The 19,256-nt window shown below is 57.6% G+C and overlaps 1 protein-coding gene across 1 annotated transcript in view; it reads right to left on the reverse strand.

The window, feature by feature from the left end:
* Positions 1–18,969, reverse strand: part of THBS2 (thrombospondin 2) — a 28,716-nt gene extending 9,747 nt beyond the window's left edge. The window contains exons 1-15 of the mRNA XM_069599390.1: positions 18,729–18,969; positions 16,120–16,194; positions 13,817–14,373; positions 12,322–12,406; positions 9,422–9,618; positions 7,704–7,844; positions 7,040–7,136; positions 5,914–6,078; positions 5,573–5,749; positions 5,229–5,402; positions 4,805–4,932; positions 4,574–4,726; positions 4,050–4,268; positions 3,360–3,467; positions 1,966–2,125 (exon numbers count right to left, since the gene is read on the reverse strand). Of these exons, the coding sequence (XP_069455491.1) occupies positions 1,966–2,125; positions 3,360–3,467; positions 4,050–4,268; positions 4,574–4,726; positions 4,805–4,932; positions 5,229–5,402; positions 5,573–5,749; positions 5,914–6,078; positions 7,040–7,136; positions 7,704–7,844; positions 9,422–9,618; positions 12,322–12,406; positions 13,817–14,373; positions 16,120–16,171 (2,413 nt within the window). The 5' untranslated portion in view covers positions 16,172–16,194; positions 18,729–18,969. The remainder of the gene's footprint in view (positions 1–1,965; positions 2,126–3,359; positions 3,468–4,049; positions 4,269–4,573; positions 4,727–4,804; positions 4,933–5,228; positions 5,403–5,572; positions 5,750–5,913; positions 6,079–7,039; positions 7,137–7,703; positions 7,845–9,421; positions 9,619–12,321; positions 12,407–13,816; positions 14,374–16,119; positions 16,195–18,728) is intronic.
* Between the last annotated feature and the right edge of the window lie 287 nt (positions 18,970–19,256).

Consider the following 19,256-nt stretch of genomic DNA (forward strand, 5'->3'; position numbering starts at 1 on the left):
GGTTTTTCCTGTGGTCATGTATGGACGTGAGAGTTGGACTGTGAAGAAAGCTGAGCGCCGAAGAATTGATGCTTTTGAACTGTGGTGTTGGAGGAGACTCTTGAGAGTTCCTTGGACTGCAAGGAGATCCAACCAGTCCACTCTGAAGGAGCTCAGCCCTGGGATTTCTTTGGAAGGAATGATGCTAAAGCTGAAGCTCCAGTACTTTGGCCACCTCATGCGAAGAGTTGACTCATTGGAAAAGACTTTGATGCTGGGAGGGATTGGGGGCAGGAGGAGAAGGGGACGACAGAGGATGAGATGGCTGGATGGCATCACGGACTCAATGGACGTGAGTCTGAGTGAACTCCGGGAGATGGTGATGAACAGGGAGGCCTGGCGTGCTGCGATTTATGGGGTCGCAAAGAGTCGGACATGACTGAGCGACAGAACTGAACTGAACTGAACCCTTAGTTTAAAGCAGAACTGATGCTTGGAGGTCTCTGGATGGTGAGGCACACTGAGGGTCAGCACGCAAGTCACTGCAGAGTAAATATCTTCATCTTCATGCTGACCGTTGGCCCTAACACCTTCTCAGAAAATCTACATCGAGCTGCTGGGGACTGGCCAGCCACCTGGGCTCCACAAACTCATCCATTTCCTACGTTACTAGGAAACCAACCATGACAGACACTGATGGGGGCTTAGGTGCAGTACCTTATACCCAGAAATCTGAAAATAGATCATGAATGGCATCAAAGTTATGAAAACTATGAGTTAACCTGACAGGTGGGGGATCCCAGGAGGTGAGGGGGTCCTGGCAGGTTGGGGGATGCAGTGGGTGGGGGGTCCTGAGAGGTGATGAGGGGTCCTGGGAAGTGGGGGTTCCTAGAAGGTCCTGAGAGGTGGGGGGTCCTGGGAGGTGGAGGGTCCTGGCAGGTGGAGGGATGCAGTGGGTGGGGGGGGGTCCTGAGAGGTGGTAGGGGTCCTGTGAAGTGGGGGTCCTGGGAGGTGGGGGTCCTAGGAGGTGGTGGTCCTAGGGGGTGGGAAGGGTCCTGGTCAGTGGGGAGGGTCCTGGGAGGTGGGGGTTCCTGGGAGGTGGGGGGTCCTGGCAGGTGGGGGTCCTGGCAGGTGGGGGGTCCTGGCAGGTGAGGGGTTCTGGGAGGTGGAGGGTTCAGGCAGGTGGGGGTGCCCTAGGAGGTAGAGGATCTTGGCAGATGAGGGGTCCTGGGAGGTAGGAGGTCCTGGCAGCCAGGGGTATTGGCAGGTGGGGGTCCTAGGGGTTGGGGGTTCCCAGGAGTTGGGGAGAGTGAGGAGAAGGACGCCGACCCATACAGGGTTCGGATGTCACAGACGGAGGACAGGAGGAGATGCCTCATCTCCAGGAAAAGCCCTTGAGAGCAGTGTGGGCAGACGCCATCCTGCGCTGGTAGAAGCTGGTCAGTGAGATGCCAAGTGGCACCACGAAAGCAGCCTGGAGACAGCACGGCGGGGGGCGGGCAGGCGGGGAAGTGGGTGTGAGTCTGGCGGGCTGCTGGCCCGGCTGCAGACGCCCAGGGCGAGGCTGTGCTGGGGGCGGGCGCAGGGTCAGGCCCGCGGGCACCGCTTGAAAGGCCTGCTGCCATCAGAAGTTTCCAGCGTCTGGGGTGAAGCCCTGGCAGGGTCTTTGCAGTGGACAACTCAGTGGCGCCTAGAAGCAGGCCGCTGGGGAAGCGGGAGGCCGGGAGACCCTTCTCAGAAGCTCGGCTTGTTCAGGGCAGGGCGCTGGGCTCCTGGGGCTGCGAATGGCGGGCGTGAGAGGAGACACCAGGGCTGGCAGGACACGGTGGGGAAAGGAAGCAGCAGGCGTGCTCTTTCCCACAGCGGGTCCGAGGCCGGGAAGAGGGGCTGGATGGGGATGGTCTCCCGCGTTAGTAAACACGGGCGGAGCTCACCCAGCCGGCACAGAGCCCTCGGCTTCCGCAGCCGCGGGCGGGCCCCACTCACCATCCCCATCGATGTCCACGGAGCAGGCGTCGCCCTCCCCGTTGTTGTCCGTGTCGATCTGCGCCGGGTTGTGCACGTAGGGGCAGTTGTCACATCGGTCCCCGACCTCGTCTTTGTCGTAGTCGAACTGACGGGGGTTGAAGAGAAGCTGGCAGTTGTCCTAGAAAAAAATCGAGGGAAGAATTCCAGAAACAGCGTAGAGACGCTTGCTGGGTTACTCATAACAGGACTCGGCACTTACAAGTCGTGTATTTAAAGCAGATCAAGATAACCAGGGTAGAAATACAGCCAGGAAGCTCTACCTACAATTTCTTGACATCAAGTCATTTCATAATTATTTACACAGTCTATCCCTATGAAAAATTTTGAGACTGTCTGTGGTAAAGGTGATGATATAGTATACACACCACGGTGAGGACAGACACACAGATGGTGACGATAGACACGTCAATGCTGAGGGAACGAAGGATCCAAAGAGTTAATGCATCAGTGGAAGTGAGCCTGCAAACAAAACTTAGCTGCTCGGTGTCTGCTGAGTCATGTATGGATACGTTAGATCACACATGTCTGCACGGAGATCCAACCAGTCCATGCTAAAGGAAGTCAGCCCTGAATAGTCACTAGGACTGATGTTAAAGCTGAAGCTCCAGTCCTTTGGCCACCTGATGTGAAGAGCTGACTCACTGGAAAAGACCCTGATGCTGGGAAAGATTGAAGGCAGGAGGAGAAGGGGACGGCAGAGGATGAGATGGTTAGATGGCATCACCGACTCAAGGGACATGAGTTTGAGCAAGCTCCAGGGGTTGGTGATGGACAGGGAGGCCTGTGTGCTGCAGTCCATGGGGTCGCAGAGTTGGACATGGCTGAGCAACTGAACAAGATTCTGCTATCAAGGCAGTGAGTGGCAGCATCTCTCCTTGAAGAGACAGCCCTGCATCACTGGCACCCCGCCCCCCAAGAAGGACGAACTATTGAAAACATTCTACGTAGAGCAGCCCACGTGGCTGCACGCCGGGCTGGCTAATGTGCAGGGGAAGCCACAGCGTTCTCCCGGTGACTCTCAGCCTCGCTGGGGAGAGGAGTCCCTGCGCTGCACAGTGACCTTTCCGAGCGAAGCGCTGCCTCCCACCCCAGGCGCTCCGGAGCGCGAACAGCCCCGGGCGCTCCTGAGTGCTGCGCCCCGCCCCGGTGCTCCTGGTGCAAGGAAGGCCTTGGGCCCTTGGGGGCGGTGGGGTGGGGGGAGGGGGTGGGAACGGGCCCGGGCGCTCCTGAGCGCTGCGCCCCCCGCCATGGGCACTCCCGGTGCGAGGAAGGCCCTGGGCGCTCCAGGGAGGGGAACGGCCCCAGGCCGCTCCGGAGTGCGAGGAACGGCCCTGGGCACGGGAGCCGCCCACCTTCTCGTCCGTGACGCCGTCGTTGTCGTCATCGTCGTCACAGGCGTCCCCGATGCCGTCCTTGTCGAAGTCTTCCTGCCCCGAGTTGGGCAGGAGGGGGCAGTTGTCCTGCGAGAGGAGGGAGCAGACGTTATGGAAACGTCCCCGAGCCCCCTGTCCTCAGGAGGAAGCGGGGAGGGCGCAGCTGGTGGAGCTCGAGGAAGCCCCACCGCGGAGACCTCACGGCCAGGCCAGGCTCTGCGTGCCCCCGGGGACTGCCTGAGGCACCGCCCGTGAGGGGAGAAAGGAACGCTGTGTCTGGAGCCCGGGATCCCCGTGAAGAGCCCACGACCGTGGGAACCGGAAAGAAAGAAAACAGGGGACCGGGCCCCACCCGGCTCCTCCCCCAAAGCTCCGTGCACCAGTGACGACCTCTGACCGGCCAAGGGGCTGCCCAGGGTCATTCCGCTACAGGGCTGTGCCAGGAGCCGAGCGCCAGCACCACCCATCGCCCCTATTCACTAACTTCAGCCCTCTCTGATTTCGGTCAATAAACGTGTCCTCTACCAATTCCAACAATGAGCTACTTCTCCAGAACGACCCCTGGAATTTGCAGAAAGCCCGGGGGCAGATGCGGTGGGTGGCCTGGTGTTTCCCTCCCCCATCCCCGCCGGCGTCCCGGGCAGGCACGCGGCTGTGGGGCGCCCGCACCTTGATGCAGTGGTAGGTGGCGTTGGTGGCGCACACCAGGTTCTTGTTGGGCCAGCCGTCCAGGTCTGAGTCCTCCCCGCAGATGAGCCCGTCGCCCGCATAGCCCGTCTGGCACTCACACTTGTACATGGGGTCGCTGAAGTGGCCCAGGTAGATGCACTCCGCGTGCCGGTGGCAGCTGTGCGTCTTGTCCTTGCAGGGGTTCTCAGGTTCACACACCTGGGGAGGCGAGGGCACAGGCTGACCCCGACCCTGACGGGGGGAGCTGGGAGCCCAGGTCCGTCCAGACCCCCAGGGCTGCGCTCCCCGGAAGGGCCTGAGCTCTCGGTGGGGCCAGAGCAGGGGCACAGCCCGGCCCAGCCTCGGCGACGCCAGGGGCCACGGCAAGGCCGCAGCTCTTCACCCGGGCCTCCGGACGCTGTGCGGACACTCAGCCCCTCGGGGCCCTGCTCCCCGAAGAGCAAGCGGTCCCTCCACACACCGCACGCCCCGGCGGTCCTCGCGCCTATAAGACAACGGCTCACCTGCTTCTCGGTCCTGGCCGCCTCCAGGCCGACGCCAAAGGGTTGGTTCCCCTTGTAGCGTGGCGGGCAGGGCAGGCAGTGGTAGCCGGGGTTGGTGTTGACACAGCGGTGCACCCTGCTGGTTGCGAAGCACACGTCCGTGACCACGGCACACTGCGGGACCAACAGGGTGGACGTGAGCCCGGGCCCGGCCTCCGCAGGCTGCCCCGCAGCCTGGGGAGGGGCACCCACCTCGTCCAGGTCCTCGCAGTGGGTGCCGTTGCCCAGGAAGCCCACCGGGCAGGAGCCGCAGGACCAGGAGCCATCGGGAAAGCTGCTGCACTCGGCTCCAGGGAAGCAGGGGTTGGACAGGCAGCCGTCTGCAGGGAGGGAGGAGACAGCGAAGCTCGCGGCTGCCCACAGGCGACACCTCGCCCAGGAGCAGCACCCAGCGGCGGCCTCAGAGATGCCTGCGGCAGAAGCGTCCAGGCCCACAGCAGGTGCCTGATGGCCAAGAGGCAGAGGGCCAAGGAGCCACGCCACACACCCACTTGATGGGCACGCCCACCTGACAGGCACACCCATCTGCTGGGCGTCCTGGCTGGGGTGGAGTGCCTGCACACCCACCTGCCGGGCACACCCACGTGCCAGGGGGCTCCCCACCCCGCACACCCACCTACGGGGCAGCTCTTCCTGTTGCACATCTGCTGCTCCTTGACGTCCCCTACGCAGTCCTTGCCCCCGTGCTGGGGCTCGGGGCTGTTGCAGACGCGCGTCCGCTCACGAATCCCTCCGGCACAGGTGACGGTGCAGGCCGACCACGGGGACCAGGGGCTCCACCGGCCGTCCACTGGGGGCGGGAGGACAGCGAGGTCACGCGGGGACGGGATCTGCGCTGGGACGCAGCTGGGTCTCTGAAGGGAGACACCAGCCAGACAAGGGGCTCCCGGCTTCCGGCCAGCTCAGGCCCGCGTCCTGTGGAAACCTGGCCCAGGGCCGGGCTACGCCGTGTCCACTCACCCGGGCAGGGCGGGCCCTGGCAGGCCTTGGTCTCACGGCCGCTCCCCTTGCAGCTCCGGCCCCCCATCTGCGGCACCGGCGAGTTGCAGAGGCGGATGCGGGTGACGTTGCCGACGCCGCAGGTCACCGAGCAGGAGGACCACGGTGACCAGTGGCTCCAGCCGCCGTCCTGCCGGACTAGCACAGAGGGGGCAAGCACATTGGGGCTCAGAGGGCTCAGCAGAGAGCAGGCCAAGCCCTCCCAGGAGTTTCCCACCGACCAGGCAGGGAAGAGCCCCAGCGGCAGGAGGCCCGGACCGGGGGGAGGGCCCCCGGGACCCCCGGGCGGGCCTGACACTCACTGCGGTGGTCGCACTTGCCCAGGCTGCAGGCCCGCGTCTGGATGGACGGCCCCAGGCAGGTGTTGCTGGTGACGTCACAGGAGCGTCCCCGCTGCTGGGTGCCCGACCCGCAGGTGGCCGAGCACTCCGTCCACTCCGCCCACGGGGACCAGCCTTCCTCGCCGTCTGCACGGGGACACCGCTGCCCGTCAAACCCCAGGGGCCCGCCTCACGGGAGGCCAGCCCTGGAGTCTGAGCAGACTCCCTGGGTGGACGAAGGAGGTGAGCAGACACGTCTGCCCCGGGGTCAGAGCGTGGGAGCGGACCCCAAGAAAAGGAAGGGTGTGCACAAGGAGCTTGCCCGGACGCCCAGTGACCCCTGGCAGGAAGGGGTCCGTGGGAGACCCTGACGGCTACTCCAAGAAGACACCTACCCTGCCGCAGAGCTGTCACTGGGGCCCCCAGGACGTGAGCTATTTCCACTCTAACCGCTGTTTGCTGGCTTACATACAGTAATGAAAGTTCAATTTGGGGTTGAAATGACAGGACGCTAAAATTAGTTCCAAATACTCTAAAAAGGAACAAGTCGGATAAAAAGGAAATTTCCTGCCAAGAAGCACCCAGGGCCTGCCATGTGCTTCGTACACGTTGGGCTGCACTTTCATCGTGAAACTCACCCTGGGCCACGGGCATCATCACCCTGAAGCCCAGAAACACTACATTTTCATGGAGATGCAGAGCCCAGCCCGTCACCACGGGCTCCCAGCCCCCGCCCAGGCCAGCAACCCGCAGACCCCCAGACCAGGACATGCAGAGCACTCTCAGAGAAAGCAACCAGTCGGGTCAGCACCGCTGTTGATAGGGGAGGGCGCAGGGAACCGCTGTGAAGGAGCTGGGGGCGGGGCTGGGGGCCAAAGGCAGGGGGGCCAGCTGATGGTGGGGCCCCGGGCTGTCGGGGAGCCGCGAGCATCTGGGGGCTTCCAGAGGACCTGGAGGCCCCGCTGACGTGAGGCTCCGGGAGCCCTGGCCCCGAGGACCGCAGCCCAAGCCCCAGGCTTCCCGCGGGACCAGCAGGCACAGGACGCTCATGGACACGGCTGAGCCTGGAGCCCCGAGGCTGCCGCCCGCCCGCCCGCCGGGCACTCACCGTGGACGCAGGACGGGCAGCACTCGCCCTCCACGAACCAAGGGTCTGCACACGTCGCGGGTGGGCAGCTGATTTGGTGGCAAACAGTCTTAAATTTCTACGAGGAAAAGCGGTGTTTGCGTCACATGAGTTCAGAAACAGAAACGCTGAGCAAGGGCCGCAGCGGAAGGATCTGGAGGGTCCGCTTGTTACACAAACGCGGGGACATTTCGCCCCTCAGCAGAAGCAGCTCCCTGGACCGTGCCCCCCTGGGCTCCCCCCACGGAGCACCAAGCCCAGGGCCCTCCACGGCCAGCAGCGGGACAGGTGGGACGGGCGACGTCCAGTGTCCAGGCTGCCCGGGGAGACCGAGTGGGTGGACAAGGAAACCCATCGGCCTGCCGTGCTGTGGGCACTGACTCCCCCCCGGGGGTCTGTGCCGAACCCGAGGCCCTCGCAGGACCGAGCGGCATCGGACACGGGAGGGGCACCTGCCGGCCCCGCCCCCTGCCCCCACCACTGGGCGACCCTGGCTCTTGGTGCAGAACCGCGGGCTGACTCCTCCTCCAGGGGGGCCTCCATCCGCACAGCCCCCGCAGGCAGCGGGGCTAGCAGGGGCCCCATGGAGTCGGGGCTCAGAGCGTCCAGGCCGGGGCTGCCCCAGGGGGCCGCGCGGCCGGCTCACCTTGCAGGTACACTTGGTGCAGCTGTCCACCACCCAGGTCTCGTTCTCGGCAAAGAACCGGCCATCCTGCCAGCAGGCGGACATGTTCCTGGTCTTGGGGGGCCCGCCGATGAGCTCCCAGAGAAACTGGTTGTCGTTTGACTGGAAGGTGGAGGAAAGGACGTCAGTGCGGACCGGCGGGGCTGTGCAGCCTTCACCCTCAGCCACCGCCCACACCAAACTCCATCTTCAAATAGATTGCCCTCTGAATCTGGGCTTCCTGTTTCCTGGGAAATGAACCTCCTTGAGTTCAAGGCTTCGCAGAGGAGGCCGTGCAGCCCGAGAGCACGTTTTCTACCAGAGTCCTCTACTCACTAACCAGATACCTGGGGCTCTGTCCAGGGAGCTGGCTGGTTACTTCTGGTTAGCCAAGGCTAGTGGTGGTTAGTAAACGTTAGTGATGGTTACTCATGGTTACACATGGTTAGTGGTGGTTAGTCATGGTTTGTGGAGGTTAGCTGTGGTTAGTGCTGGTTACTCATTGTTAGTGGAGATTAGTTGTAGTTAATGGAAGTTAGTATAGTTAGTGGAAGTTAGTAAAGGTTAGTTGGATCAGTGAAGGTTAGTAGAGGCTAGTCATAGTTGTGGTTAGTGGTTACTCATGGTGAATGGTGGCTAGTTGTGGTTAGTGGTGGTTACTCGTGGTTAGGGGAGGTTGTCATGGTTGTGAAATTGCTCAGTCATGTCCAACTCTTTGCGATCCCGTCAACTGTAGCCTACCAGGCTCTTCCATGAGATTTTCCAGGCAGAATACTGGAGTGGGTTGCCATTTCCTTCTCCAGATCTTTCTGACCCAGGGGTTGAACCCGGGTCTCCCCCATTGAGTCATAGTTGTGGTTAGTGGTTACTCATGGTGAGTGGTGGCTAGTTGTGGTTAGTCATGGTTAGTCTTGGTTGGTGGTGGTTAGTAAACGTTAGTGATGGTTACACATGGTTAGAGGTGGTTAGTCATGGTTTGTGAAGGTTAGCTGTGGTTAGTGGTAGTTACTCATGGTTAGTGATTTGTTGTAGTTAGTGGAAGTTTGTAAAGGTTTATTGGATTAGTGGTGGTTAGCAGAGGTTACTCAGAGTTAGTTGTGGTTAGTGGTTACTCATGGTGAGTGGTGGCTAGTTGTGGTTAGGTCAGTAGTGGTTAGTTGTTAGTGGAGGTTGTCATGGTTAGTGGAGATTATTTGTGATTAGTGGTGGTTACTCATGGTTAGCAGAGATTTGTCATCGTTAGTCTTGGTTAGTGGTGGTTGGTCATGGGGCAGTTACTCATGGTTAGTGGTGGTTAGTTGTGGTTTGTGGTGGTTACTAGTGGTTAGTGTGGTTAGTCATGGTTAGTGGAGGTTATTTGTGGTTAATGGTGGTTACTCATGGTTAGTCTTGGTTAGTGGTGGTTAGTTATAGTGGCAGTTACTCGTGGTTAGTGGTGGTTAGTTGTGGTTTGTGGTGGTTACTAATGATTAGTGGTGGTCACTCATGGTTAGCAGAGATTAGTCATGGTTAGTCTTGGTTGGTGGTGGTTAGTAAACGTTAGCGATGGTTACACATGGTTAGTGGTGGTCACTCATGGTTACCAGAGATCAGTCATGGCTAGTTGTGGTTAGTGGAGGTTAGCTGTGGTTAGTGGAAGTTACCCGTGATTGCTGGTGGTTAGGCCTGGTCAGAGGGGGCGTCGCTGGCTAGGCACCCACCACTTTGCGCAGGCTCTCGTGGAGCTGGTTCACGATGACATGCAGCCCCGAGAGCTCTCGGATCATGCTGCCCAGCTCCTCACAGGAGTGCTCGCACACCTCGGGGCCCTTCTCTGCACTCGGGCCCACGTGCTCCATGGTGACCATGGGGCTCAGGTGCAGCGTCTCCGTGTTCTCACTGATGGCGTTGGCTTCAGCTGCAGGAAGGATGTGGGACAGTCACAGCCTGGCTGGCACGACGGGGTGCTGCTCAGAGCGCTCGTGCTATGTGGCTCCCAGGAGCCAGAGAACTGGCAGCTGCTCCCACCTCAGCCCTGCTCCCACCGCAGCCCTGCTCCCACCACAGGACTCCGCCGCTCACAGCACCATGGGGACCAGGCCTCAGATGCTGCCATCCACAGAGCAGAAGTTCAGCTCAGGTGAAAATGCAAAAGCATCAGAGAAACACATCTGCCTCATGTCCAGACTGGTTAGAGGCACCAGCCTCCTGTTTTTCTTCTTTTTATATAAATATTTATATAACTTATTATCTAAAATAAATTCCTTATTTTTGTCGCAAACCCCAAATCTGTTTCTGATCCTATAATTTCTATACATTCTGACAACCCCTCTCAACTCCTCAATTAATCCATTGTTTTCATCCTGAACCACTTCTTTTGGCTACTTGTTCTGCATTAAGGTAATTTTTTTTTCTTGCTAAATGAATGATTTTGTCAATTCTCTGCTTGCCTCGGAAGCCCCCTGAAGCGCAGAACCCGGACTAGGGACTCGGAACCCACTGCTCAGAGATGGTACAGGCCTCGGAAGTCCCCAAACACGGGACACACAGCTACACCGCTAACGACAAAAGTGATTTGGGGAAGTCCTGAACCAGGCGCAGCCTCCCCGTGGAGCCAGCCGCCTGGGACATAGCTGCCAAGGCCAGGCCGTGTCTCCACAGTGGTGCTCATGTCTTGTCTGAGACATCCCATGACTGAGTCACGACTTGTCAGTGTTACAATTCTGTCAGACATTCTATGATTGGGTGTTTATTACGTGGCTGTAAATCCTCATTGCCACTCACACGGATCTTGAGAGCCTCTCTCAGACTCACCGGACCTAAAGCCACATGCGTGTGTGCTGTCGCCCTGCTGCTGCTGCTGCTGCTGAGTTGCGTCAGTCGTGTCCAACTCTGTGTGACCCCATAGACGGCAGCCCACCAGGCTCCCCCGCCCCTGGGATTCTCCAGGCAAGAACACTGCAGTGGGTTGCCATTTCCTTGTCCAATGCATGAGAGTGAAAAGTGACAGTGAAGTCACTCAGTCGTGTCCGAATCTTTGTGACCCCATGGACTCCAGCTTACCAGGCTCCTCCATCCATGGGATTTTCCAGGCAAGAGTACCAGAGTGGGGTGCCATTTCCTTCTCCAGAAAGCCGCATAGAACCATAAGCATATTAATCACTAGTTGTACATAGAAGAATAAAAATAGGCCAACAAACGTGCCCAAAGGCCCCAGGACTAGCTCACGGAAGACGAGCAGAGTCCTTGCTCAGGAGAGGACGCCGCGGCCGACAGCACGAGGGGCTGGGACTGGGGTGAGGGCCGTGCCTACCCCCACCCCCTGCCCCCTTGCTGAAAGTCAATGCTCCCTTTCCTTCCCTCCGTCACCCAGACATGGCCGGCACACCAGGCGACTGCCCCCAAGGATGCCCGGCTCAGATCAGAGGCAAGGCTCCCTCCGTCTGCGTCCTGGGACCACCATCTCTTCCCGTGTCCTCTAGGATGTCAGTTCACTCTGTCTTAGCTTTTTCAGAACTTTTGCTTTTTTATGACCACCCCTCAGAAAGACTGTGACCTAATCCAGAGGGACCTCGATCCGCGTTTCAGCCGGAGCGGGCAGTACCAGTGGGAGGTCGCAGCCACAGCGCTCGGGGAGTTTGGGGGCTGAGAGCAAGAACCCCTACCGGGTGCACAAGCTGCCAAGCATCACGACTGAAACCCTTTCCGTCCTTGCGCTCAACTGACCAGCAGCTGAAAGATGCCCCGATTGAAAGGCAGACGGCCGTGGACAGAAAGACTCATACGTCAGAGCTGCACACACACCGAGATGCCAGTGATCAGGTCTTGGGCTCTGAATCCTCAGCCCTGAGTTCCCACTCTGGGGTCAAGGGCTGGGTCGCAAAGCTATGTTACAGACATCAAAGCCATATCCTTCCACGTGGATCCATAAAGTGACAATTTATATTTGTGTACAGTTAATGTAAAGAAGCCTTTTAACAAAGTGAATCAGAAGATGGGGTCTTGGGCAGATGAGAGCCTCCTCTGTGGGGCTCAGCCCAGGTGGGGGGCAGTTAACAGGCCCTGTCGGTCTCCACCCTCTTTATTCGTAAAATGAGGAAAGCGGATGAGCCCAACTCAGGGGGTTTTGAAGATGAATTGATACATTGCATTCAAAAAGCCCAGCATAGTGACCCTCAAATATCAAATACTCAAGACAGGTTGACAAATTATGGTTGGATATAAATTCAAAACGTAATTAACAGACAATGTGGGATTGCGTCAAAGGTTCAAGTGGCCCATTTTCATAATAAGGTGGTATCACCAGCTGTGACTAGTATAACACTTCCCAGAAACCAAGCTTGACAAAGAGTTGTGGAGTCATCTTATGAAGAAGATCTTCATACATCAGTATGGTAAAATGCCAGGGACGTTTTGGCATGTAAAATGGATTATACTGAATTATTGAAATGCATGCACAGTTAATCCTTCAAGCAAGGTACTGTTTTCAGATGTCGACACATCCGAGTTGACCAGCCACCTGGGCAAGGCCAGGATGGCACCATATTCCAACACATTCCCTTACCTTCCACGGCCCTCCCCACAGGAGGAGGACCCACCACAGCAGGACCCAGGCACCTACCTCCCTGGCTCTGCTGACAGCCTTTCTTGCTCAGAAGATCCTCCACAGAGTTTTCAAAGACTAGGTAGACGTTCTGCAGCAGACCCTGAGGTGTGACAAGGAGAGAAACCCAAGTGGGTGAGCAGCAGACATCTGAGGGCACACTAGGCGGTATCTCAGAGATGCAAGATGCAATTTAAAGCAGCGAGAATGTTTCCTTCTGTGCTCTTATTCTCAGCAGGTCTGAAATCTCGTTAATGGATTATCTGTGTATGTTACTTCAAAGCTTCGTCTGAGGCCGGACGCAGATGTGGGTTTGACTCAAGAAGGGAGAGCATTTGAGAGAAGGGGCTTGAGAGGGATGGTGGAGACAGGCTTAGGGAACAGACCATGGAGGCCACACTCTCGGCTGGGGACCTTGAGGGTGACCAGCACTCCCACACGTGGCCGTGGGTCGCAGCAACATGCACTGCTCTGACTGTCCATGAAACAGACCTCATCTATGAGAGCAGGCGGTCCACCCCAAGACAGTGAGGGTCTCATCCCACTGGGCTGAGGGCTTCCTGACGACCGCCAGAGACCACACGGGGCATGTCTAGCCCTCTTACTGAAATAGCTGAGTCTGAACATACATTTATTTCCAAAACGCACACACACCTGGAGGAGAACAGTCGCTAACCCCCTGCTGCAGTTTCTAAACACTCACATTTAGAAAAAACCCTCTTGCAAACATATTTTACCTGAGATGAACATGAAACCACTCCCTCATAAACCAACAGCCCTTTCCTTAGGAAACATGGTTAATTTTCTCTCCTGCCAGCCTGTCATGTCAGGACTGAACTGGAATCTGGGGACCCTGGGAGATAGCTGAACGGATTCAATGTCTTGATGATCAAATCAGTGTTCAGTCAGGAGATCAGTGACTATTTGTGCAGCTGAGAAAGGTGCCTGTGTCCGCTGCTCTGTTGGTTCCTGGGTCAGAGTGTGTGTGTGCCCGGGAGAGTGCCTGTGTGCGTGTGTGCAGTGTGTGTGCACGTGTGCAGTGTGTCCATGTGTGCAGTGTGCACGTGCGCATGTGTATAGCATGTGCGCATGTGTATAGCATGTGCGTGTGTGTGCAGTGTGTGCGCATGTGTATAGTATGTGCATGTGTGTGTGTGCCCGGGAGAGTGCCTGTGTGCGTGTGTGCAGTGTGTGCGTGTCTGTGCAGTGTGTCCATGTGTGCAGTGTGCCCGTGCGCGTGTGTATAGCATGTGCGTGCGTGTGCAGTGTGTGCGTACGTGTGCAGTGTGTCCATGTGTGCAGTGTGTCCATGTGTGCAGTGTGCCCGTGCGCGTGTGTATAGCATGTGCGTGCGTGTGCAGTGTGCAGTGTGTGGTGTGTGCACATGTGTACAGTGTGTGCACGTGCCAGCCGGTGTGCGTGGGTGCTCCTTGCGCGCACGCCTGCCCGTGTGCACCCCTCAGGATCCCGCCCCTCCCCGGCCAGGTCGGGCGGGAGTGTTCGCCGGACCTACCCGGAAGTGGCTCTCGCGCGCCGCGCCCTTGGCCACGTACATCCGGCTCCTCTCGGTCTGCAGATGCTCGTAGAAGGGCTCGTCCAGCGCGAAGCTGTCCATCAGGTCGCAGCCCACGTACAGGCTGTAGGTCTCTCCCGTCACCTGCACGGTGACATTCTTCCACTGGGAGTCAGCCAGGCCCACGTCCTCCAGGGAGATGACATGCTGCGTGCCGTCCACCCAGTAGGTGAGGTCCAGGGTGTCTGCGGGGCCGTTGGACACGATCTCGAACTGCCTGTGCGCGGCGCCCGGGCCCTCCAGCGCCAGCAGGGTGCCCCGGGACCGGCGGTCCTGCTTCAGGCTGGCCGTCAGGAAGAAGCCCTCCTTGCGCCGCATGGCCTCGGCGATCCGGCCCAGGTGCTCCGCGCTCACCGGCGGGATGTAGTCAAAGCGGACGAAGCGGTAGGCGGGCGTGTGGGGGTCTGGGCCCCGGAACTGCTTGGCCCCGATGGTCTTGCGGTTGATGTTGCTGAGGCTGAAGAGGTCGAAGGCCGTGTCCTCGTCCTGGTCTCCCGCTGCTCGGGGGAGCAGGGCACGGAGGTCAGGGGCGCGGGGGCACAGGGCCCTCCTCTCGGGCGCCACGCGGGCTGGCACGCGGCCCCTGCGAGGCCGGAGAGCCCGTCCCTCCTTCCTGTCCTGGTCGCTGCCTGACCCGCCCCCCGGCCGCAGCCGGCCACAGCCCCGGCTCTCTGTGCAGACCAGCGGACGAGCCTTCACGGAGAAAGGAAGTGGGGGCCGGTTCCCACTCTCCACCTCCCTGACAAGGTCCGTGCTGCCGTCTCTGCTCCCCACCTGAGCTGGGCTCAGGGGAGACCCTCCGTCTCCCACTCGAGTGCCCAGGAAAGCCGCCGGCAGGTGCGCCACTGCAGAGCGGCTGCCTTCGATGTCGCTTTCCTCGAGACATAATATGAGCTGAACTCCTCCAGTGGGGACCCTGTATTTCTCAGAAATACATCCTGCCTCTCAGGGCTCACACTGCAGGAGAGCGTCTGAGAGACATGAGCCTCAAGACCACAAACGCGTGGTTTTAATGCACCGTCCAAATACTGGAAAGAGGTCGTCTGCCTTCACCAACATCGTAACACTTTAAATCATTCAAAATAATTTTCTGAACAGAAAGTCTAAACAAAGCATAACTTTTATCTAATACTTGGCAAATTGAACCATTAGAGTACACGGTGCTGTTGACAGAAGTGTTCATCTTACTACCTGCAATACAGCTATTTGGCCATATGTCAAAAATGCTTAAAATCATTAAAGACTTTGACTCTGCAATTTTACTCTGGTAAGTTATCCTAAATATGTAATCACAAATGCAAGGATATATGTATTCACAACAGTATTCCCTGTGGTGTCATTTATAGTCATGAAAATGTGTAATGTAGACGGGAATGGCCTAAAAATACAGAGGGCTACCTTCTAATGGAATATTACAGTCATTAAAAATCGTGTTGTAAGAAAATAAACACATGAAAAAATATTTAGACATGTTTTTAAGTGCAAAAATGTGGGAAGGATAGAAGCTGTAAAACACCAAATACTTCAGGATGTTGTAAATGTCACAGAAAAACGGCAGCAACTCCCTGGAGGGCCGGTGTTTCAGGGTCTGCACTTCTAAAACGAGCCACAGGTTTGATCCCTGGTTGGGGAACTGACATCCCACATGCCTTGTGGCACAACCAAATAAACAGTTCTGTTTGGTTTTTTAATCCAATTTTAAGAAGAAAGAAGACAAAGCGTGCCCAGCAAAAGGCTGCATCTGTAGGTGGGAGGGTATTTCTCTCTAATACCTCAGTTTTCCAAAAACAAATTTCCTATTGTATGGACTCAAAGTGAGTGAAGGTTTATTTTAAACTAAGTTAAGGTCCCAAGGGGTGAGGTGCTCCAGCCAGGCCTCCGCTTTATCCACCCTTATGCAGCAGGTGAACCTCGTCCTGGGGGCCCAGATCACCCAGGGGCATCCACACTCACCCTGAGTACTGGACCAGGTCACCCAGGGGCGTCCACACTCACCCTGAGCGCTGGACCAGGTCACCCAGGGGCGTCCACACTCATCCTGAGCGCTGGACCAGGTCACCCAGGGGCGTCCACACTCACCCTGAGCACTGGACCAGGTCACCTAGGGGCGTCCTCACTCACCCTGAGCGCTGGACCAGGTCACCTAGGGGCGTCCACACTCACCCTGAGCACTGGACCAGAACACCCGGGGGTCCACACTCACCCTGAGCGCTGGACCAGAACACCCGGGGGTCCACACTCACCTTGAGCGCTGGACCAGGCCCACAGGGCCAGCAGCAGCAGTGGCCGCAGCATTCTGTGTCTTCCCAGCCAAACCCCTGCAGATAAATCAGACCCTGTTACTTAAGAAAACATAACCACAGCTTCTAATTTGGATTGGAAGTTTTACTCATATGATCATTTAAAAACAGTTTGTGTATAAAAATAAAAAAATGGATTTGTGGGCAAAGCTAGATAGAAAATATGCTTTTCAAATGAGTTTTTCTAACTAAAGTTGGTGTTCATTGGACTAGCATTTGTCGACAAGCACTGTACTAATGATGTCCTAAGCATTCATAGTATTTAATCCTCATAATGACCTAGGAGACAGATATGATCATTATCATGGCCATTTTGCAGATGGGTAAGTAGAGGCTCAAACATGTGAAGCGCTTGCCCAGGGCCAGAACATAAACCCAGGAAGTTCGAATTTAGAAAAATATCAGCCTGGGGAAAATAGCCTACAAAGATATTTTGCATAAATAGCCAAAAAAAAGTTGCACCTGATTTAATTAAAGAGAATAAATGGTAACTATGTATGAGTTAGAAGTAAACCTAGTTTGCTGGATCATAACTGCTAAGAAAATAGCCTTCTACTTAGTAATCATTTTTGCTTTGCTTTTCTATTTTCTTGAGGCCTGTTTTTCCATTCTTCAGGATTCTCAGTTGGCAGGCTCAGCAGACACTGGCCCAGAAGTCAGAACCTGGCCGGGAGCCCGCTCCAGGGTTAACCCCTGCTCAGCATCCCCTCGTCTGGGCCTCAGCCTCCTCGCCTCCCCTGAGCACGGGCTTCAGGGCCCTTCCAGCAACACTCTGCGTTCCGCAGAGGTGCAGCCCATCTGAGACCCCTACCCTCCTTGTTTAGGGCTTCAAGGGTCCTGAGCTTCTTAGTGAGAAAGAAATCCCTGGAGGAGCCTCTCCAGAAGGAGCGGCTTTCCCCGAGAGGGGGACCGTCGCCTGCGGAGCGGGCTCCAAGCAGGACTCTCCCGTCCCGCAGGCTGCAGACACCTGCCTTCACAGCAAGCGCAGGGCTTGGCTGTGCTCCGCCTGCACCCCTCAGGCGTTGGGCGGGCCCCGCGGGCAAGGCTCCCGCAGAGCTGCGGGGCCGGCATCACCGCGCTGGCTGGGGAAGCGTCCCTGAGTCCTCCGGTCTCAGGCGCCCCTCCTGTGGAATGAGGACCGGGCGTTTAAACCAGCCACTCACAGGGTGAGTGTGGGAAATGAGCCGCCGAGCAAGTCAGTGTTTGTAAAGACTTCTGAAGCAGCCCAGTAGGAGAGACGGAAAGGCTGCCGTTAGCAGGACTCTTCCGAGGACTGCGTCCCGCGGTGAGCCCTCCTCGGGGACTCAGCACTGCCACTCCGTGAGTCCCGCGCACGCGATCTCAGCGCAAGCGGGGGCGGGCGGCCCTCCGTCCCGCACAGGCAGACCGCGGGACCACCGCTCCGGCAGCAAGCTCCGTCGGAACTACAGCGTCCCACGTCCCGAGGGCTCAGCTCTCCGTCAGCCCCGAGGACGCACACGGAGCTCTGTCAGGAACAAAAGCAAACCCTCTGGCGCTGAGACAGACGTCTGCCCCACGGGCCGGGGGCCCATCCCGCCTCGGGGGTCGCCCGGCAGAAAAGAAACCACCAGGGGCGCAGCGGGGGCTCCAGCCTCTCTCGCCCGGTGTTGTTAAAAGGCTACACATACGCTATCGTACGACACGCTGCAGGGACACACGCGCCCACGCTGCACACCTCGCTTCACACAGGGCTATGGTTATAGTCGGAATGTCGTTACACCTAATTACATTAGAACTTTCACGAAGATCTGCAAAGACCTTTACAATTCTTATATCAGCAATCAGCGCAAACTACTGAGAAATACGACCTTCCAATGGTCAAGAACGAGGTGATTCAACAGAGCCCCTCACTGTCCTCAGCCTCCCCCTGCGAAGAAGCCTGACCGCCCCCCCCCCCACTCCCCTTCACAGAAGTTAGGCTAATTTGCCAATTCCCGCTGCCTTTTCATCTGCAAATTATCCCCCAAACTTGTCAGAGCAGCTGGAGTCCCTGGGCAGTCAGGGCAGTCTTCACTGACTTATTAAACACCATTCATTAAAAACTTTCAGAAACACTTTTCAGCTATGGAAACTGTTTAGCATGCGTCTTTATAACTCATCTTCATTTTTTCACATCCTCAGGAACAACTTCTAGTTTCTTCCTCAAGACCGCCCCCCAGTAACAGACTTTATGGAAGCATCCTATTCAGTGGCTGAAACGGAAGCCTCTGCCCAGGATTCCAGGCAGGTACCTTCACGAAAGCCCCAGGGGTCCTCAGGCGATGGGCAATCCGGGCAGGATCACAGCATCCTTCGTGCAGAAAAGATGCCAAAGGGAGCTCACCTGCCCCCGTTCTGCCACTGAGCAGCAGGAGGCCGAGGTGAAGACCTGTTTCTGCTTAGGTACCAACAGGCAAGCTCCCTCCCTACTTCAAAACTAGTTTGCACTTTCTCCTTCTCCCCTCTGATAATAAATTAAAAAAAAAAAAAAGACTTTTCTGAAAAGTTAAACTACAGCGCAATGATTTGGTCAATGGAGAAGCCGCTCTTACCTGGCGTGGAAACCCTGCAGGAATGACTGGCTCAGAGCCGGGAGGGGGTCGGCGAGGGATGAAGGGCTGCAGGAGGAGACCCAACCCCGCTCTGCAGAGGAGCTGGGCTTGGATCCGCGGCGGCCCGCGGCCGCGCCTTATATGCGCGGAGTCCGCGCGGCCGGCAGTCAGATGCACGCGGAAGCGCTGGACTCGTTCCGCGGCGGGATGACATAATGCCTCCTCTGATCCCGCATTTGCTGGGGCACCTGGCGCCGGTCCGGTCCGGCCCCCTCCGCCCCCACCCGTGCGGCCCGCCCCTGCTCTGGCCGCAGCTGGGGGATCACGGGGGAGGGGCCGCAGGAGCCGGGGAAGACGGACTTTTCCTGCCTTCTCTCAGGAAATACAATGCTATAAATAAAACCAGCAAGATTGGCTGGAGCGCTCCTTCTTGCTGAAGAGACAAAATGCAAGTTCCAGGCTTCCAATCTGGTTCGCATTACCCAAAGTGAGCACGGTCTCTCTCAACCGAGGAAAAGGCCATCATCA

Source organism: Ovis canadensis, chromosome 8 (assembly GCF_042477335.2).
Source record: "Ovis canadensis isolate MfBH-ARS-UI-01 breed Bighorn chromosome 8, ARS-UI_OviCan_v2, whole genome shotgun sequence".
Classification (NCBI taxonomy): domain Eukaryota; kingdom Metazoa; phylum Chordata; class Mammalia; order Artiodactyla; family Bovidae; genus Ovis; species Ovis canadensis.